This window comes from Pseudorca crassidens, chromosome 14 (assembly GCF_039906515.1).
Source record: "Pseudorca crassidens isolate mPseCra1 chromosome 14, mPseCra1.hap1, whole genome shotgun sequence".
In the NCBI taxonomy this organism is placed as follows: Eukaryota; Metazoa; Chordata; class Mammalia; order Artiodactyla; family Delphinidae; genus Pseudorca; species Pseudorca crassidens.
Window position 1 is genome coordinate 5,779,571 of NC_090309.1, and position 17,620 is coordinate 5,797,190.

The window sequence follows — 17,620 nt, forward strand, 5'->3', positions numbered from 1 at the left end:
GAATTATTATTCCATTTTACAGGTAGGGAAGCGGAAGCTTTATTAAATTGAACCTTAGGCCCTAGTCTACCAAAGGTGTTAACACTGTCTTACAGTAAAAGCCAGGACGTGACTGTTAAATAAACGCGGCCGGCTTTCGACGAGGCTCATGAACTATAGATTCACCCTGAAAATATTTACAGGCCTCGAACTTATGTTCACAGGAAAGAGGAGGAAAGTAAATAAATCATCTTTATTAGTTCAGTGACCATTCTAAACACAAAAGCCGGAAATGTACTCACTCTTTCTAACCACTGGTGATTTTAAGAGACTCCTTTATTTTCCTTCCTAGAGGAACGTAGTTCAAGTGCGAAGAGCAGGTTTTACTATTATTTATTTATGATTAATGTGTAACACCTACGGTTATTTTTAATACTTTTTATTACAAAAAATGAGAAGGCTATAAAACACGGTCATACCTCCAAGAGTTCTCTGTTGCAACAATACATGACTGTAATTTTCTTGGACGATGAAACCAATACTGTACAACTATGACGTGTTTCTCCAAGTGCCCACCAAAACCAGAACATCCTGTTCAATTCATCAAAGATTCGAGTACCTACAACTTACTGGGCATTGTGACTAGTTACCCGGTGCTAGTTAGACTCCAAGTACAGGACACAGAGCTGTGCTCCCCGAGTGAAGCAGGAGATGTCACCGTGCAATAAAAGAAGATCGGGGGGTGTTATTCTGCAGCAAGCTATGGAATTCTGGGCAGGTCAATCAATCACCTTCGTAACATCGTGTTGTCATCAGTACATAAAATGAAGGCTTTTCAGTGTGAAAAACATACAACATCTAATCTTAACCTGCCTCTACTTATTTACTTATGAAATAGACAAGAACAGGAGAATTTTCATATTTTGTAAGTTCCCAGTTACATTCTTTTTTTTTTTTTTTTTTTTTTTTTTGCAGTACGCAGGCCTCTCACTGTTGTGGCCTCTCCCGTTGCGGAGCACAGGCTCCGGACGCGCAGGCTCAGCGGCCATGGCTCACGGGCCCAGCCGCTCCGCGGCATGCGGGATCCTCCCGGACAGGGGCACGAACCCGTGTCCCCTGCATCGGCAGGCGGACTCTCAACCACCGCGCCACCAGGGAAGCCCTACATTCTTAAATTAGAAGAAATCAATCCCAAATAGAAACACATTCTATCCTTGACAAAAGCAAAAAATCTAATCCTTTACAAAATCTGTCACATCCTCACCAGCAGAGTTATCTTCAAAACACATCTGCAGGTACCTATTTGCTGAGCAGTTTGACTTAACCCTAAGTTAACTTCACATTACTTTTAGAGAAAGAAGGATAGTGGAAGGGGAGTAAATTTGGGGGCAGGAAGGACTGGCAGTGTGGGATTAGCAGATGCAAACTAGTATAAACAGGCTGGATAAACAGCAGGGTCCTACTGTGGAGCACAGGGAACTATACTCAATATCCTGTGATAAACCATCATGGAAAAGAATGTGAAAAAGAATGTATATATGTATAACTGAGTCACTCTGCTGTGCAGCAGAAATTAACACAACATTGTAAATCAATACGTCAAGAAAATTTAAACGTAAAATAAAAAAAACAGAAGAGGAGCAGGCTTTACAGTCAGTCTGTCCTTGTGGCCCAGGTCCCACCTTTGTTCTTCCATCTGTTGTAGATGCAGGGAAAAGGACATCCATGAGTTCCAGCCGCGCCTGTACCACGCCCAGCGCAATGCCTGGCCCAAGTCCCTAAGACTATCGTTCGCTTCAGCCACTCTACACTCCATCACTGACGATGAATTCTAGTATCTAGCGAGCTCTTTAAAGAAGGAAGTATTAGAAATAGTACAAAAGGCACCCTAGCTCTTTTGTAAAAGGTCCATGCTTATTTGCTCTACACCAGGTGTCCTCAATGGGGTGACATCGCCCTCTAAGGGGATGAAAAGTGGTTCTAAGAGGTGTAGGAAAAAAACCTACCACTCTTATGTATAAAGATACACATACAGTACATGAGCAGATGTGTGCAGACTGTAAATTTTCATTGGGGTGATTAGGAAAAAACAAAATCTTAGCAGTCTTCTTAGGGAGGTGATTGTGAAAATAAGGGTGTGATTGGTGGGGACACAGTGGGACTACTGGTTCTCAAAATTACTGCCATATTTTTTAATTATAATAAATCAAAGCTTAATCAATTTCTAATGAACTTTAAGAACTTTTCTTCAAGGACTTGCGTTATACCAATATTACGATAATAATAAAGAGGTACCACTTGTGACCTTTATCTACAGGAAGGCTGAGGAAGACGATCCAAATTAGGAAGCTGAAATCTAATATCAAGATCGTTCGAATTAAGTTAGAAGTAACTGAAGGTAAGAAAATGCCAGATAAAATTTAGCATCCCACAAACCTGTGCATCATTTCTCTCCCAGCAGCTAAGAGAGAGAAGGTAGTTCGTTAAGGCAGCTAAGAAACAGAAGGTAAGGAAAGAGTATCTGGAAGAGGAGGCACACAACCTGCCGCTGGAGCTGACAGCTGACACTGATGCACTGACCGCGCCCCTGACGATGGGGTCAGCCCCATGGCCAGCCTGCCGGAGCCACAGGAGGCTGGGGGCCAGGAGCCAGGACCAAGCTGTCAGGCCTGCAGCATCTAACTGGCCTCTGAGGGCCAGAAGGAAGGGACAATAGGTCACAGTCCACAGAGACCTCTCCCTCCCTTCCTTCTGCTCTCACCTCTGTCCAGACAAGAGCAGCACGTTCAGTACATCGTGCCCCCTGCAGCTGAACAGTGGTAAAGCTGTTAGGCTCACAGGGCCTTGCCCTGTCACCGGGGTGAGCGGGTTTGCTCCTTCCTGCCTGAGCGTGGACGCCCCGCGAGCGAGCATCCGTCTCCTCCTCCGCGGACCCAGCTCAGACGGCACTCAAAGCCCATCAGAGCCCATCAGACGTGCCCTACATCGGGCCGCTTCTTCTGCGGCACCTGCCTCCCCAGGCTGACCACGGGCAGAGGCTAGGTTTTACGCAGCTCTCACTCTCCCATCACTAGCAGCGTTACGCCGGGAGTAGGGAGGGCACCCACCAAAACCTGCCGACCAGCGTCCTGCACCCCAGTGGGCATCAGGCCCAGCGTCTTCCCCTCCTCCAAGGAATACGCCTCAATCACCAACACTTCAGCTGTTAGGACTGAAAGACAGCTGCTCTGGCTGATCTGATGGGCAATATCCACCCATCCCTTAGGGTCCAGACCACATCAGCTCTATCAACAACCCTACTGAGAACCTGACATTTAAAATTGTTAATACTTTCAAAGGTTCTGTCAGTTGGGAATCAGAGATCTGAGTTCTAGTCCCTGAAATCCGACTGGCAATGTGCTCCTCGGCACGAAGGCTCAGTGTCTCTAAGCTGGAATCCTTCAACTTGCAGGTGTGAGGGGGCGACTTCTCTCCTTATGGTCCATTAGAACAAGGGTTTTCAAACTTGAGGGTGCCTCCGAATCCCCTCGTGGGCTTTACTAAAACCCAGAACTTGGGGCCCCGATCCAGCATTTCTGATGCAGGAGTCTGGGATAGAGCCTGAGACACTGCGTTTCTAACAAATTCCCAGGCGTGCCTGCTGGGAGACCACACTTTGAGAATCTACCACTTTGACCCCATCCTTCGCCAGGAAGGCCTAGTGAAGGAAGAACCATGGGGCCAGTCCAGCCCGAAGACCGGACTGGGGGCGGTGATGGGCTGCAGCGAAACGTCAGCCCACAGAGCACCATTTCATGTCTGTCTGCCATGAAGCACTACATATTGTCTGCCTCTGTTCTCTCTGCATCACCCCAAGAGGATGAGCCCTCCTTTGCCCAAAGCAATTGTCAAACACAAATAGGGCACGGAGCTGCACGGCAGTATTTGGGTATACGGTGGCCCGTCATTCAGACGGTCAAGCCTAAGCTTTTTGAAGTTATATTTTGAAATATGTGCCTTTTTATAGAGTTTTGACTTGTGAAACATGTAAATGATTCACACATTCAAAAATTAAATCAGGAGAAAAAGGAAACCCTCTATAAATGACTTAAAATAGAAACTGAAGCTGGTAGCTACATAGCAAATTGATAAGCCATACAGAGGAATTCGTATTTCAAGTAACTTCTGAATATAGCACTCTGTAAATCCGTCACAGATATAGCCTAAGGACAGAAACAGCTTCAGAGAAAGCAAACTTCACTCCATGCCTATTGCTAAGTAGTACCATTGTTATTGTAATTCTGAAATGATTTTATGTTTATCAAAGGATAAAGCAGGGCTTCCCTGGTGGCGCAGTGGTTGAGAGTCCGCCTGCCAATGCAGGGGACACGGGTTCGTGCCCCGGAGCAACTGGGTCCATGAGCCATGGCCGCTGAGCCTGCGCGTCCGGAGCCTGTGCTCCGCAATGGGAGAGGGCACAACAGTAACAGGCCTGCGTGCCGCGCAAAAAAAAAAAAAAAAAAAGGATAAAGCAAACATATATATTATTTTATTAGGAACCAAGATTTTTCAGGCTAGGAGAAAAGGGGAAGAAATCCAAAATACACAAGATTTTAACAATTAAGGAAAAACTGATTCTGAAAAATATATTCCCAAGCTCTATCTACTAAAAGGGCCTAGAAGCAGAAAACCTCATCAGCGATGAGCACACTTAGCATCCAGATATTGGTTTCTAAATGCATTTCCCACTGAAAGGAACTAAGGCTCCTCAGAGGAAGGGATCCAGATTCTGGAAGATGAGCCTCAAATATCTACTTGTGCCAAAAACAAGGAAATACTCAAGAACTAATGGGGTCATATCAAAGGGCTACAGAAGGCAGTCCTGAAAGAGCTCCCATGGCCAGATCTGGCATGATTTCATTAAATAATACTAACGGCAGCTACAACTGATGGAAACACATTGAATAAGTAAAACTGCCCATGTCTACAGCAGTATCTAGAATAAGAAAGAAGACAAGAAAGGGTGGGAGTGGGTAAGAAAGGAAACTCTTCTTTACAGACTGATGCAAGCTAACAAGCCTAGAAGACAGACTCTGAAAACCACCACCTTGCAGTCCTAACTATTCACACAGCATCACCTGCAGATCACTTCCCAGTGCAGAGCTGAGGGCACCCCTCGACGGTGGGGAACTCTGCAGTCGCCTCCTCCATCAAGAGGTCAAACTGGCTTCACTAACACTGGGACAAGCAGGATGGGCATATGCCCCCTGAGGTCACGCAACAGGAAGAGCCCAATGCCACCAATGAGGTGTTCTTGCCAAAAAATTCTTATTCTGTGTCTATTCAAGCCTCGACCTAATTTCCAGTTTACAGGAAATACAGGAGGAGGAACAAGTTAAAGCACAATGTGAGGAAACTATCAGACAAATCCAGAACGTGGGGTATTTTACCAAACAACTGGCTGAGCTCTTCCAAAAGTCGATTTCTCTTTAAAAAAAAAAAAAGAGTAGGAGGGACATGGAGGTGCAGAGGAACCGATCTAGAGCAAAAGTGACTTAAGAGATAAGCTAACCGTCGTGTGTGTGTGTGTGTGTGTGTGTGTGTGTGTGTGTGTGTGTGTATATATATATATGTACCTCATGTTCCCTACCCAGTTATCTGTCGATGGATATATATATATAATGGAATATTACTCAGCCATTAAAAAGAATGGACAATGCCATTTGCGGCAATGTGGAAGGACACAGAGACTGAATGAAGTAAGTCAGAGAAAAACAAATATCATGATATCACGCATAAATGGAATCTAAAAAAAACAGTAAAAATAAACTTATTTACAAAACAGAAACAGACTCACAGACACAGAAAACAAAATTATGGTTACCAAAGAGGATAATGGGGGTTGGGGTGGAGGACGATAAATTAGGTTTGGGGGGGTTGACATAAACACACTACTATATATAAAATGGGTAAACAAGGACCTACTGCAGAGCACAGGGAACTGCACTCAGTATCTTGGAATAACCTATAATGGAAAAGAACCTGAAAAGGAATATATATACGTATGTGTATGTATAACTGAATCACTTTGCTGTTCACTTAAAACTAACACAACACTGTAAATTAACTATGCTTCAATTTTTTAAAAAAGATCTTAAAAAAAAGAGAGAGAAGATAACCAAATGTAATGCATAGACCTCCACCAGACTATGACTGGGAAAAAATGGTTAGAAAACCTTTCTCGCCACAACTGAGGATACTGAAATTGACAGCATTAGGTGACAATCTGAAATCATTCATCCTCTCAGGTATTATGATTATGACTGTATTTTAAGAGAAGTGTGCTCAAGTATTTACAGGTGAAGCATCTTGGTATCACAACAATACGCATGTACCACACACACAAATGAAATCTTCAGTTGCTGAATCTAGCGAAGGGTAGAGAATGTTCGTTTTCTGAACAGTTCTGTAATTATGAACATTCTCATAAAAAAAAGTTGGGTGGGAATTATTAAAATGAAAACACAAAATTCAATTCTCAGAAACAAATCCTAAAGAGTTTCTGGACCTCGAGTTGAGAATTACTGATCTAGATAATTTTTTTTTTTTTTACCTTCCAGAGTGTTAAACAGAAACAACGTGATACCCCAACTGCAAGAAACAAACTCAGTCCCTTATGCGTGATGGGAATAATACAAGTTTGACATTGAGACACAGGGGCTATCAAGAATTCAAACAACCAACTCAAGTATCCCGCAAAACGCATCACACCACGCACGCACATGCGCATGTCAAACTGGGGAAGTCTGAATGAGCTCTGTGGACTGTATCAGTGCCGACTCTCGTGGCTGCCTCGGTTCTAAGCCGTGCAGGCAGACATATCTGCTATAATCTAACAAACACTGGAGTCCTGGTCAAATCCTTAGCTGGCTTTGTTTTGTGCAGGACTTCAGTTGTGACACTGTATTATAGTTATACAAGATGTTACCCCTGGGGGAACTGGGTGCAGGGTACAAGGAGCTTCCCTGTGTACTTTCCTGCAAATTCTCGTGAACCTACAATTATCTGAAAAACAAAAACAACACATTATAGATCTCGTGTCCTGGTCTTGTCCAGTTTGAACACGTCCTTCAACCCTTCCCACCACCAATCAGATAAGTGACACGCTTTCTTTAAAAAGAACCCTTCAAAATCCTAAAGAAAATCGATTCTTAAAATAGTTCAAGCCCAAGAAGAAACGTAAAGACATTTGTCCATCTCGAGCAAATAAATGCCTCCTTTCCAGACCCCTCAGTTTCCCAGACAGCCCCTGGCACCTCACCCCAGGGTGAAACGTGAATTCTCGGTCTGCTTTGTTTTCCAGGGTCACATAAGCAAGCGCGGCGGGTGGCGCGGACTCGGGGCAGCCGGCCTGGAGTGCGTTTATTCAGGGCTGCTGAGAGCTCACAGCGGGGGGCAGAGCAGCCGGGCCACCTCCCTCCCCACACCTGCGCTCCTCTGGCCTTCGGAACCTGAGGAATACCCAGTGGCCTGGTAACGGCCTCTCAATTTCACCTCAGGAATAGGCTCAACCAGCGGGACGAGTCTGTGGCTTCCTAAGGATACGCATCCACACCGTTTTGCTCCCGAGATGAAACTGAGTCGAGTCTGAAACCACGCAGGACCCCGCTCTCAGCCACAGAACCCTCTACAACAGCCCCTCCTGCTGGAGCTGCAACAAGAAACAGCAGCTGCGAATTCCCCCTCCTGCCAGCCTGCTCCCAGGTCCCACCCCGGCCGACGCCCTCAACTTTGCAAGAGCCGAGAGGCAGGCCCTTGATGCGGAGGGCGGGAGGCCTGCTCTCCAGGGGCCCAAGCTGCACAAGCTCTCCACCCGCAATCACGCTTGCTCGGGGAGCTGGTGTGCACCAGGCTACAGCACCAAGGTCACTCTAGAGAGGTCACTGCATGAAAACGGCACACGAGAAACAGCACTGAGAGGCCAACACAGTAAATGGTTGACTGGGTTTGTATTTTGTTCTGAAGACTCACCGTCTGGTTTTCATTTTACCTGAACACAGGGGTTCTGCGTAAGTATTTTTAAAGGAATCTTGAAAATGCACTTGTCCAACACTGCCCGATTTTTTCAGACAAGGAAACACCTCTTGTATGCAGCTCACCAAAAGTGTCTATTACACACACGGGTGCGTGTTTTACAGCCGTGCTCACAGAGAGATGATGGCGAGGAAACGCACCAGGGCACCAACACTGATGACTCTAAGTGGGGGAAGAGTGAGGATTTAACGTGCCTTTTTACTTTAAAGCAATGATCATACGTTGCACAGGACATCCACAGAGCTGACAAGCTCACTTCGATGCCCTTGGAGATGTCAGCAGCGTGTCAGCCAGGGCAGCATGGGCTGAAGCCAGGAAAGAACAGGGCTGGCAAATGCGTCACAGAATTCCCAAAGATGACGTTAAAAATGGTACCCCGAGTCTGGCAGTAACCGAGTCAGGAGGGTGCGGACAACTGTCAGACGACGCAGGCTCCAGCTGTACCACCGGCCACCTGCACGGAAGCGTGAACAGAGGCCCGGTGGGCAGGGCCCCGATCGGTCCACGCACAGGACACTTCATCAATCACCGACTGTGGTATTTAAGTCACAGGAAGTCAGAATTGGTGGCTCCTTCACTGCTCTGTAATCTTAAAATTAGCGTTTCACTGGAAAGAGTCCAACAGGATCACTAGCACGCAACAGAATCGCCCAGGAGGTTACAAGAATCTTCTGGCCAGCCAAGCAATGGTACTTTTCCATTATTAGAAAATGACAGAGGAAAGAGAGCAGTCACGGCATAAAATGTCACATCTTCAAATATCTGTATAAGGTTCTAGCAGTTAGCTGCCCCGTGGTCCAGAGACAACATTTCTAATTCTTACTAATACAATATGCATGCCGGCGATGAGTGTGTTACTAGAGACCGAGGGGAGAAGAGGGCGGAGGAGCCATCCCTCGAGACGCTCAACCGCACACCTGAGACCAGCTTAGCCGTTTTCGCCCTCCACGGACCCCAGGCTTAGGTGATCAGGGCTTGATGTAAAGGCATCCCAAATCCTCACGGTTTCTGGTTAACTCACTCTAGAATCTGTGATATATGATGTAAATCTTATTCATAATTAGGCAAGTTAGAAGCAATCGTGAGCGGATAAAGTTTCAGATGAAAATAATTTAAGTAAGATGGATTTGGCTCAGTATAACCCATGGCTGTTTTTTTTTAATTAAACGTGGACCCATGAGTACAGGTACACGCACACACGCGGGCTCACACACACTTACCTTTCATTAGAGCTAATTTCTCCTCCTTCCCATCTAAGGCTACGCAGTAAATCCTCATGTGACCATTTCAAGGACTATTTTTTGCTACTAAATTTTGCCAACAATCTGCTCAGCATTCTAGCAGATGTTTCTGTTTTCAAACCTCTGGGAACTTGGCTGTATCTGTTTTCCTTCCCCACGTTAAAAATAAAAGAAATGGCCCAAATGTGGCCCTAATACCCCAGAGAAGCTTTTCCCACCCACCAACCTCGACCTCCCTACTCAGGTGACCTCTGTGATCCCTTCTCAAATCTTTTCTTTGCCATTAGAGAAGATGTTTCCAATTATGGTCCATTATATTGTCAAGGATGACATCACTCAGATGTGTTTTTTTTTTTTAAAGAAAATGCTACTGATTCTTAGTTACTTGGGACCCATCTGCAACAACCCCAGCCAGCTCAGCTGCTGGCCCTTCTGAACCCATGGTGTCACATGAATGCAATTTGCTTAAGATCGATTCTCCAAACACAACAATTCCTTTTAAATGGTGGGCTGGAGAGACAGGGGGGTCCTTGTTTTTTATCTAACGATTGCTTTAAAAACACTTGTGACCCAAGCTTACCTCAGTAACGTCCATAACTTTGATGGCTGCCAGCTGACCTGTTTTAACATGTCGACCCTGAAAAACAGAAAAAAGAAAGAGAATGGTCACGGCTGTTCTGCAGTCATTAGTACAGAATGGCTGACGTTTCAGCAAGTCACCTCTTCTGTACTTTTTCCCCAAAACTGATGATGAAAGACTCCTAGCTCTCCAATAGAGCAGGATGGTTCTGTTGGTTTGTAGGACTCGTGAACCCCACTTAATAAACCAAACCGTCAGTAGAACAAAGGAGTTTTGATAAAGAATCAAGTCCCTCTTTCTTCCCCGGGCTTCATTTACGTATCATTACTCCTCAATCTGAACAACTTAAATAATGTTTTCTTCCATACATCAGGATGACCAGCCTTCCCTTCTCAACATTCCACATGAAGGAAACGACCAAAAATGTCTGGATATCATTTATTGTCAAAAATGGGTAACAGTCATTTTCCGCTCGTATACCCCCAATACCCATTACTTGATTTTACAAGTTATACTGAGAGTCTTCTTCGAAGCTTTCCCGTGATCCCAATGCAGGGAGGCTGGAGCATAATTACTTGGAATAAAGGGGGTACACAAAGAGATGGGGGCACAGAGAGAGCGCGGTCTTACAGCTGTGTCGTAATTCCCAGCCTAGAACCTAAACGTTTGTTATCCATTTATATCACGAGCATTTCAAACAAGCCTGATGCAGCTCTCCTGTCCCCTCCCCCAGACCAGGAGGGAGGGACTTAATCCCTACCCATCTTGCAACGCTCTGCTGGGCATCTCTAAGGAGAGCAACAAAGAGCTACCCTGACATCGTGGGCACCGGCTCCTCAAGGGCTTTGTGGAGTACGCTCCTGCTGCCGCAAACGTGGAACAGCAGGCACGTCCCCACAGTCTCCGAGAGCCGGCCTCGCTTGTGGCCTCGTGATGGAAAGAGCTGTGAACTTTAGAACCTGAAACCTGAGGAAAGCTCTCCACTTATTCTGGAAAGCTTGGGCAGGGACTCAAATTACAACTTGGACAAAACAGTTCCATGAAAATGACACTGAATTACAACTCTCTCTCAACTCTCTGTGGTCACAGCGGGATGGGGTCCAGCGCCGGCCCAGGAGCTCACCAAGCAGGGTTGGGCGACAGCCTAGACAGGGGAAAGCAGGACAAATAAAGCCCACAGGCCTGGAACCTCGTTCCAGCATCACCCACCTGCAGAGCCCCCGTCCACGGGCTCAGAAGGGTGGCCCTGTCCCGTCATCCACAGTCAGACATCTGAAGACGCTCTGCCTCCGCAGCAGGCGGTGCGGGGTCCCACGAGCCCCGCCTCCTGCCTGGTCACCGGCCCCAATGCCAGTCCCCAAATGCCCTTCCAGCCACCCAGCCTCCCCAGGCCCACTGGCCCTCGTGCCCACATCACACTCCCCTGCATCCCCAGAGCCCAGGGCACAGCCTGCACCGCGGCTCTGTTCACAGCTGGGTGACTCACAATCCTGAAAAGAATGTCACCGTCTGCTGGTCCCCACTCGGCACATGACGTGGCCCGAGGAACAGCCCCACCGTGGAGACGGCAGGGGGGGACCCAACCCTGTGTCAGGAAATAGCCATCTGCTCACGGCACCCGGGCCCACATGTCCGACTCGAACGGCCACGGTTTACTTTCTCCCTGTCCGTCTAACAGCCAGCGTCCGTGGATGTGTCCACCTCTGACTCGCTCGTTTCAAGTTTCCACCCGTGGGTTCCAGGCTCTGGAAGCTCACCGTCCTGAGCGCGGTACCCACAGCTGTGCTCACACGGACACACGGAGCCGATGACCCTCTGTAGCTGCAGGACAGAGCTCCCGGCCCGGCTCGGGCACCACGCTGTGCCCACCCGGCATCTCCTCCACTCGGGGACCTTCGTCCCCTGTCAGTGGGGTGACCGCCCTGTCCGCATCACAGGGGTGTCAGTAAGAACAACCGAGGGGCAAAGGACAGCACGTGGCACAGGGTCAAGTGCAGCCCTGGTGACAAAATAAGGGAAACCTTGTTTCCCTCCATCGATGACAGGAGGTGGATTTATTAGCACAGACGGGCAACGCAGTCCTGAAGCCAAGGTATAGCTTCCGAGAATCCAAGAACAAAGAGGAGAACTTAAGAGAACAAAGTAACCCTTCAGGCCTTTCCACGTAAGGGACACGAAGACCAGCTCCTTCACCCCGGTCAGCCCTCACATCTGAAAACAAACGCCCGTCACTCTTCCTGCAGTGGGGTCATGTCCCAATTACCGCAGCAGACTTCTCGCGGACGGAACCAAGCGATGAGAGGGAACGTCCAGAGGGTTGTCCAGCTTCCCCGCTTTTCAAGAGGGCAGGTGGTGAGACAGAAGTATGTCGGTGAGATGGGGAGGAAGGAGGGCCTTCTGAGCATCTGATCCTCAGGAAAACCCACAGGCCGATAGGAAAACCTCCCCAGATGTTTCTAAATTAGAGGCGTCTTCCTTTCCTCCCTCAACGCCTGAACTCAAAGCCACCGTGCATCCTTCAGCCTGAGCAGTGTGACGATGGTGTGATAGCTGAGGGTCGTGGGTTCAAACATGTTCACGTAGAATGAGACTCCCTCGCTGAGGGAGGATGGAATTAGGACCTAACAACAAATCATTATTTCTGTGTTGAAGGACAGCCCACGCAAAGGCAGTAGCCTTCACTAACACACACCAGGTCTTTCAGAATTAGGTCCATTTGAGTTTAAATTTAAATCAGGAAACTAAGAATTCTGCTTCCCTCCCAAGAATCAAGACAACATGCTGGAAGAAACAAATCTGGGACTAGGCAGCCTTGGGCTCTCATTCCTCTGCTACCTCAACGGCTGTAATTTCCTTGGAAAAGCTGCTTATAACTTCTACAAGCTTCCTGTGGGATCCAGTGTGCTAAGGGACCTAAAGCCCCTTCTAGAATAAGGCAGGCTATAAATAAAGTGCACGGCGTCTCCACCCAGACATCACCCCTGGCACCCAGGGAGCACCCAGGGGACGGCCTTCCTCTCCCCACAACCAGAGAGCCACGCTGAGTCCCTGACCCTGCTCCCTAGTTCCACCTGCAACCATCTCAAACCCAGCCAATGTCGGCCCATTTCTATTTTCAAAAGGCTGGCCAATACAGTGGGGTGCTAAAGTAATGTACGTCTCCAATTTTTTTTTTTTTTAAAGAAGAAGAAAAAAAGAAAACCTCCAAATGTGAGACTAACAGAAGTCATAACCTATGTGCTGAGTTGGGCCATCTTTGTGTCAAGGAACCAAAAGGGCCGACAAAATAGCCTGAGGAGGACATCTCCAGCCATATGTGTGATCCCGTGCAAAGGGACAAACTGCGCGGCACCTGATTCCTTTCTGGTCTTTAAATGAGGAAAACGCGTGTTTCTCTTTCTAAAAGGAAAACTCAAACTACCCTCAGCAGGCGTCCAAGCGGAGGAAACTGCCCTAATTGTCAACTCTCCTGCATGTTTCTGAGTCGAAACTGCCACCTTGCATTTGCAAATGCGTATTACATTTATGACACAAGTTCCAAGAAGGAAAAGAAAGGAAAACACACACCACCACATGGTTTTAAGATGCGGACACTGTGGCAGCCTGTCTGTCTGCCTCTATTGAAGTCTGTCTGTAAGCCACAGAGAGGAGCCAACAGCAGAAGGAACAGCATTCAAGGGAAGCTTTTAAATCCCAAGAGAAAAAGATGGTGAGGTTCCTATCTTCCTAATTTTCCACTATCGCCAAGTACTAGGAAGCTACCTCACGCTGCATAATCTTTACCTAGAACCCCAATAACTCCATTAAAATGCATTTGATGAATAAGTATGCTCGCTGGGATGGTGCTCGTGATTGTTTGAAATGACTGAACACAACTTCTATGTTTACTTTTTCACGCAGAAGCAAGAAGTCTAAAATGTAATGTACCCTTTCTGTACTCTTGCGTTATTTCAGTGATATTTATGTTACTTCCTTTAGGCACCCAGAGCCCTCCTATCCCTGACCCAGAGAAACAAGAAAGGAACTAGTAAACCTTTTTTATCTTAAATCTTCCAATTAGCAAAACAAAGCATTTAAGCTCTTTATCTCTACGACTGAAATTGTGAACTCCTTAAAAAAATTTTTCTTCCAGAAAACAACTGAGAAGGGAGAAACCTTTTGCAAAGAGTTCAGTGGTACATTCTTATTGCCCCTAAAACTTAAAATATGCCTAATATTGGTCCTGAAAGAAAAACTATTTTTGATATTTTGTAGTGCATCAAAGTCTAGGTTAGGGAAACTGAAATTCAGACCCCGCACTTCTCCATTACCATGGTGTCTAATTGGTTTGCAAATATTAATTTCATTTTCTTCTGGTCAGGGATCATGACTCATCTTTTCTTACTACAGTTCTTGGAACTTCCTTTGCTCCACAAATATTTATTGAATAACTGTTACGTTGCAAGCACTTTGCTGGACCAAAAAAAAAAAAAGTATGCTCACTGGGAGGCAAATATTCCGGGGTCTCGTCCACAAGAGGAAACGCAGGCAGGAAAGTCAAAGAAGGGGATCTCTCGAGTCTGTGACACTATGAGCGGTAGGGAAACACACCTTAGGGATGACAGGTATTTTCTTGCCTCCACAAGCCTGAACTTGTGTGTGCGCACTCACAGCCTGAACTCCAGCAAGGACACCTGGAGACAGGCCGTGAGGACAGGACACGGGGCACCAAGATGTCCCCACTCTTGCGACATTTAGTGAACAAAGAGCTTTGCAGGCGTTATCCTTTACTCCTCACACAACCCAGCATGGGTACCGTTATCTCCATTTTACAGATGGAGAGGATTAAGTTAACCAGCTCAGGACTCACACGCAGACCTGTTCCCTACACCAGGCTGTGGACCTTCAGAGAGAAAGGACCGCAAGTGTCCTACTGAACCAACTTCCAGAGCGGGCTGCCAAGACTAGTGTTCTGCAGCTTAAATACCTTAAGTGATTATAACCAAACATGGCAATGCAGTAGCCAATAATAAAAACTGATTTTCAATCCCTGGCCTTTCTCTCTCATGAGAATCCAGCAAAAGCCAATGAAAGAACATCCCGAAGGGAATTCTCTAGGGAATCTGAAGGTATGTGAGCACAGCATTGGAGATCACAATGCTTTTGCTTCCTGCTGAGTTTAATCTGAAAGAAAACTTTTCAGATTAGCTGCCTGAAGTTGGCTTTCTATTTGCTTAAGAGCAAAGCCCATCAACGCCAACCTCAGTAAGCAGAGGGCGGGCTGCACTTAACCGTTGAAGGGAGAGCCCCCCCCACCCCGCCCCTGCCTTCAGGGAGCTGGTGGCCGAAGGTTGCAAAACAGTCCACGAGAAGGAGCGTTACATGGTGACAGAAAAACACTACTCTGTAGCAGGAACACTCAGGAAACAGGACAGGGTGAAGCCAACGGCTCTGGGTGACCATGAGGTGCCTTTAAAGGTGTCGTCAGAAAGACACCACTGTGAGGGCCGCAGGGGGTCTGCAAGGACTGCCCGGTAGCCCCAGAGATTGCAGGGGGCAGGAGGTGGACCCCTTGAGATCTGAACTGGAAAGCATCCTCACCAAATCCCAGAAAGGGACACGTGTGCAGGCGTCGCCAGGCCAAGGGAAGGGGGGAACCCAATGATTCAGACCCAAACGTGAGACTTCTGTAAGTGGAGTGCAGGAATCCATGACTTTTTAATCCCATGTCTAGTGATTCTTATGCATTCTGAATTTCGAAAATCGCTTCTCCACGCTTGTATGAGAAAGCCCAAATTCAAGTTCTCGTATCGCTTCTGGACTACATAGGATTTGTTACCATGAAGAGATGCACTCATTGTCTTAGCTGGGGGTTCGGTGTGCAAAGGTCAGACTCGTAACAAACATGTTCTAACCAACGTCAATTATGTGTGTCACAAAAACATGTAACTATGTTCTGAAATGTCCGAAAGCTACAGGCAAGCCCAGTTCGCCAAAATGGTTGATTTTACAGATGAGAAAGTAAACCCAGGGAGCAAGAAGGAGACCATTTAGTGGCTCAGCCAAACCTGGGCTGTCGATTCTCTCCCCAGACGTCTCGCTCACATCACTGACAGTTTAACTTAAAAATTCCAGCGGGGAAGGGAGATGACAGAGCACAGAGGATTTTCAGGGCAGTGAAAATGCTTCATACAATACCATAACGATGGATGTACGTCATCATATATTGTCCAAACTCACAGAATGTACAGCACCGAGAGTGACCCTAATGTAAAGCGAATGATTACGACGTGTCAATGCAGGTTCATCAGTTTTAACCCCTGTACCATGGGGGGAGGGGTGCTAATAATGGGGGAGGGTTATGCAAATGTGGGAACAGGGCTGTATAGGAAATCTCTGTACCTTCCTCTCAATTTTGCTGTGAACCTAAAACTGCTCTTTACAAATTAAGTCTTTAAAAAATGTTCTAATTCCAATTATAATTCCCCCTTATATGTCCTTGTTTTAAAGGGCACACATGAAACCGACCTGATCACGTGAGGGACAGCACGAGCTCAGCACCAGGAGGTGCACTGACCACTTTCTAAGGGTCCACGTCCATCCACCCCAACGGCAAAGACCAGCTTATCTGGTCCTGCACCGTAAATCCCAAGACCACAGACCCCACTCCTGAGTGTTCTTTTCCAGGAAACGTCCGCAAAAAAATCCAAAATGTAACCAGAGGAAGAGGGTGTGTTACCCAGACAGCACCCCAAGAGCCATGTAATTAACGCGGGAGAGAGACGGCTTAGAGCACTTCGGGAAGGAACTCGGTCTCCTAACCACCTCCTGACGCCAGAGTAGGAAGAAGGGCGACAGGATACCAGTGACACACTTTCTGATCACACTCCTCCTCCGAAGCCCAGACCCAGCGCGAGGCGGGCACTTTATCCTTGGAACTACCATTTACTATTATAATCAAGATCTGTTCATCTGCCTCTCCCTCCGTTCCGCGTTCAGGGCTGTGGATGAGCAGGGAGAGAGAGAAAGCGCAGGAATATGTGAGTGTTATGAGATCAAGGCTCGTGATTTAGTCAGAGAACCGCGCTTCTATTCCCTGAAGTGTTTAAAACCAAGATCTCCGTGTAGAATTCTGCCTTCCTTAGGTTGGAGCTGCCTCACCCTACACCAACACTCCCTTTAAAGAAATTTATGCCTCAGTAGCAGAGAATGTGCAGACTTTTAACTTCTACGAAGAATGAAACAGCCAAAACCAATAGCCGGGTTAAGACCCCCACTACCCCGCGCCCACCCCCAGTGAACAAGTCTTTTTCGTTGCACAGCTGAGTTAGTAGGTAGTGAAAGTGAAATAATTTATGCAATACATCTTTTTTTTTCTTTAAGAGACCAATCTGGATGGAAATCTTTCTAAAGCCTGAAATCTTGAGGACGTTAAAGATGCTTTTCTTAATGGCTCAGGGAAAACATTATGAACATCAATTACCATCCTGTCCTTGCAATTAAGTGACAGCCACAGGGAATATTACGTCAGGCAGCAACATTCTGACTCCAACAAAGAAAGCGCCCAGTCATCTGGGCTCCGCATGCCTGTTCTGTCATTTTCGGTTGTGTTCTAGAACAGATATGGGGGGGGGGGGGTAGGCTGACCAGACAGCAAGCTAAGTTCCAGTTAGGTGAGCGAACACTGCAGCAAACACCCCCTCCTGTTGCAGAGTGGAGACAACCTGGATGGGCGCGTGAATGAAAGGGCCTGAGGAAGAGGCACTAC

The 17,620-nt window shown here is 47.0% G+C and overlaps 1 protein-coding gene across 50 annotated transcripts in view; it reads right to left on the bottom strand.

The window, feature by feature from the left end:
* The window catches only part of MAP4K4 (mitogen-activated protein kinase kinase kinase kinase 4), a 173,450-nt gene that overhangs the window by 82,570 nt on the left and 73,260 nt on the right, over window positions 1–17,620 (bottom strand). For all 50 annotated transcript variants that reach the window (XM_067704086.1, XM_067704085.1, XM_067704090.1 and 47 more), the window contains one exon: window positions 9,874–9,930. In XM_067704086.1, coding sequence (XP_067560187.1) covers window positions 9,874–9,930 — 57 coding nt within the window. The remainder of the gene's footprint in view (window positions 1–9,873; window positions 9,931–17,620) is intronic.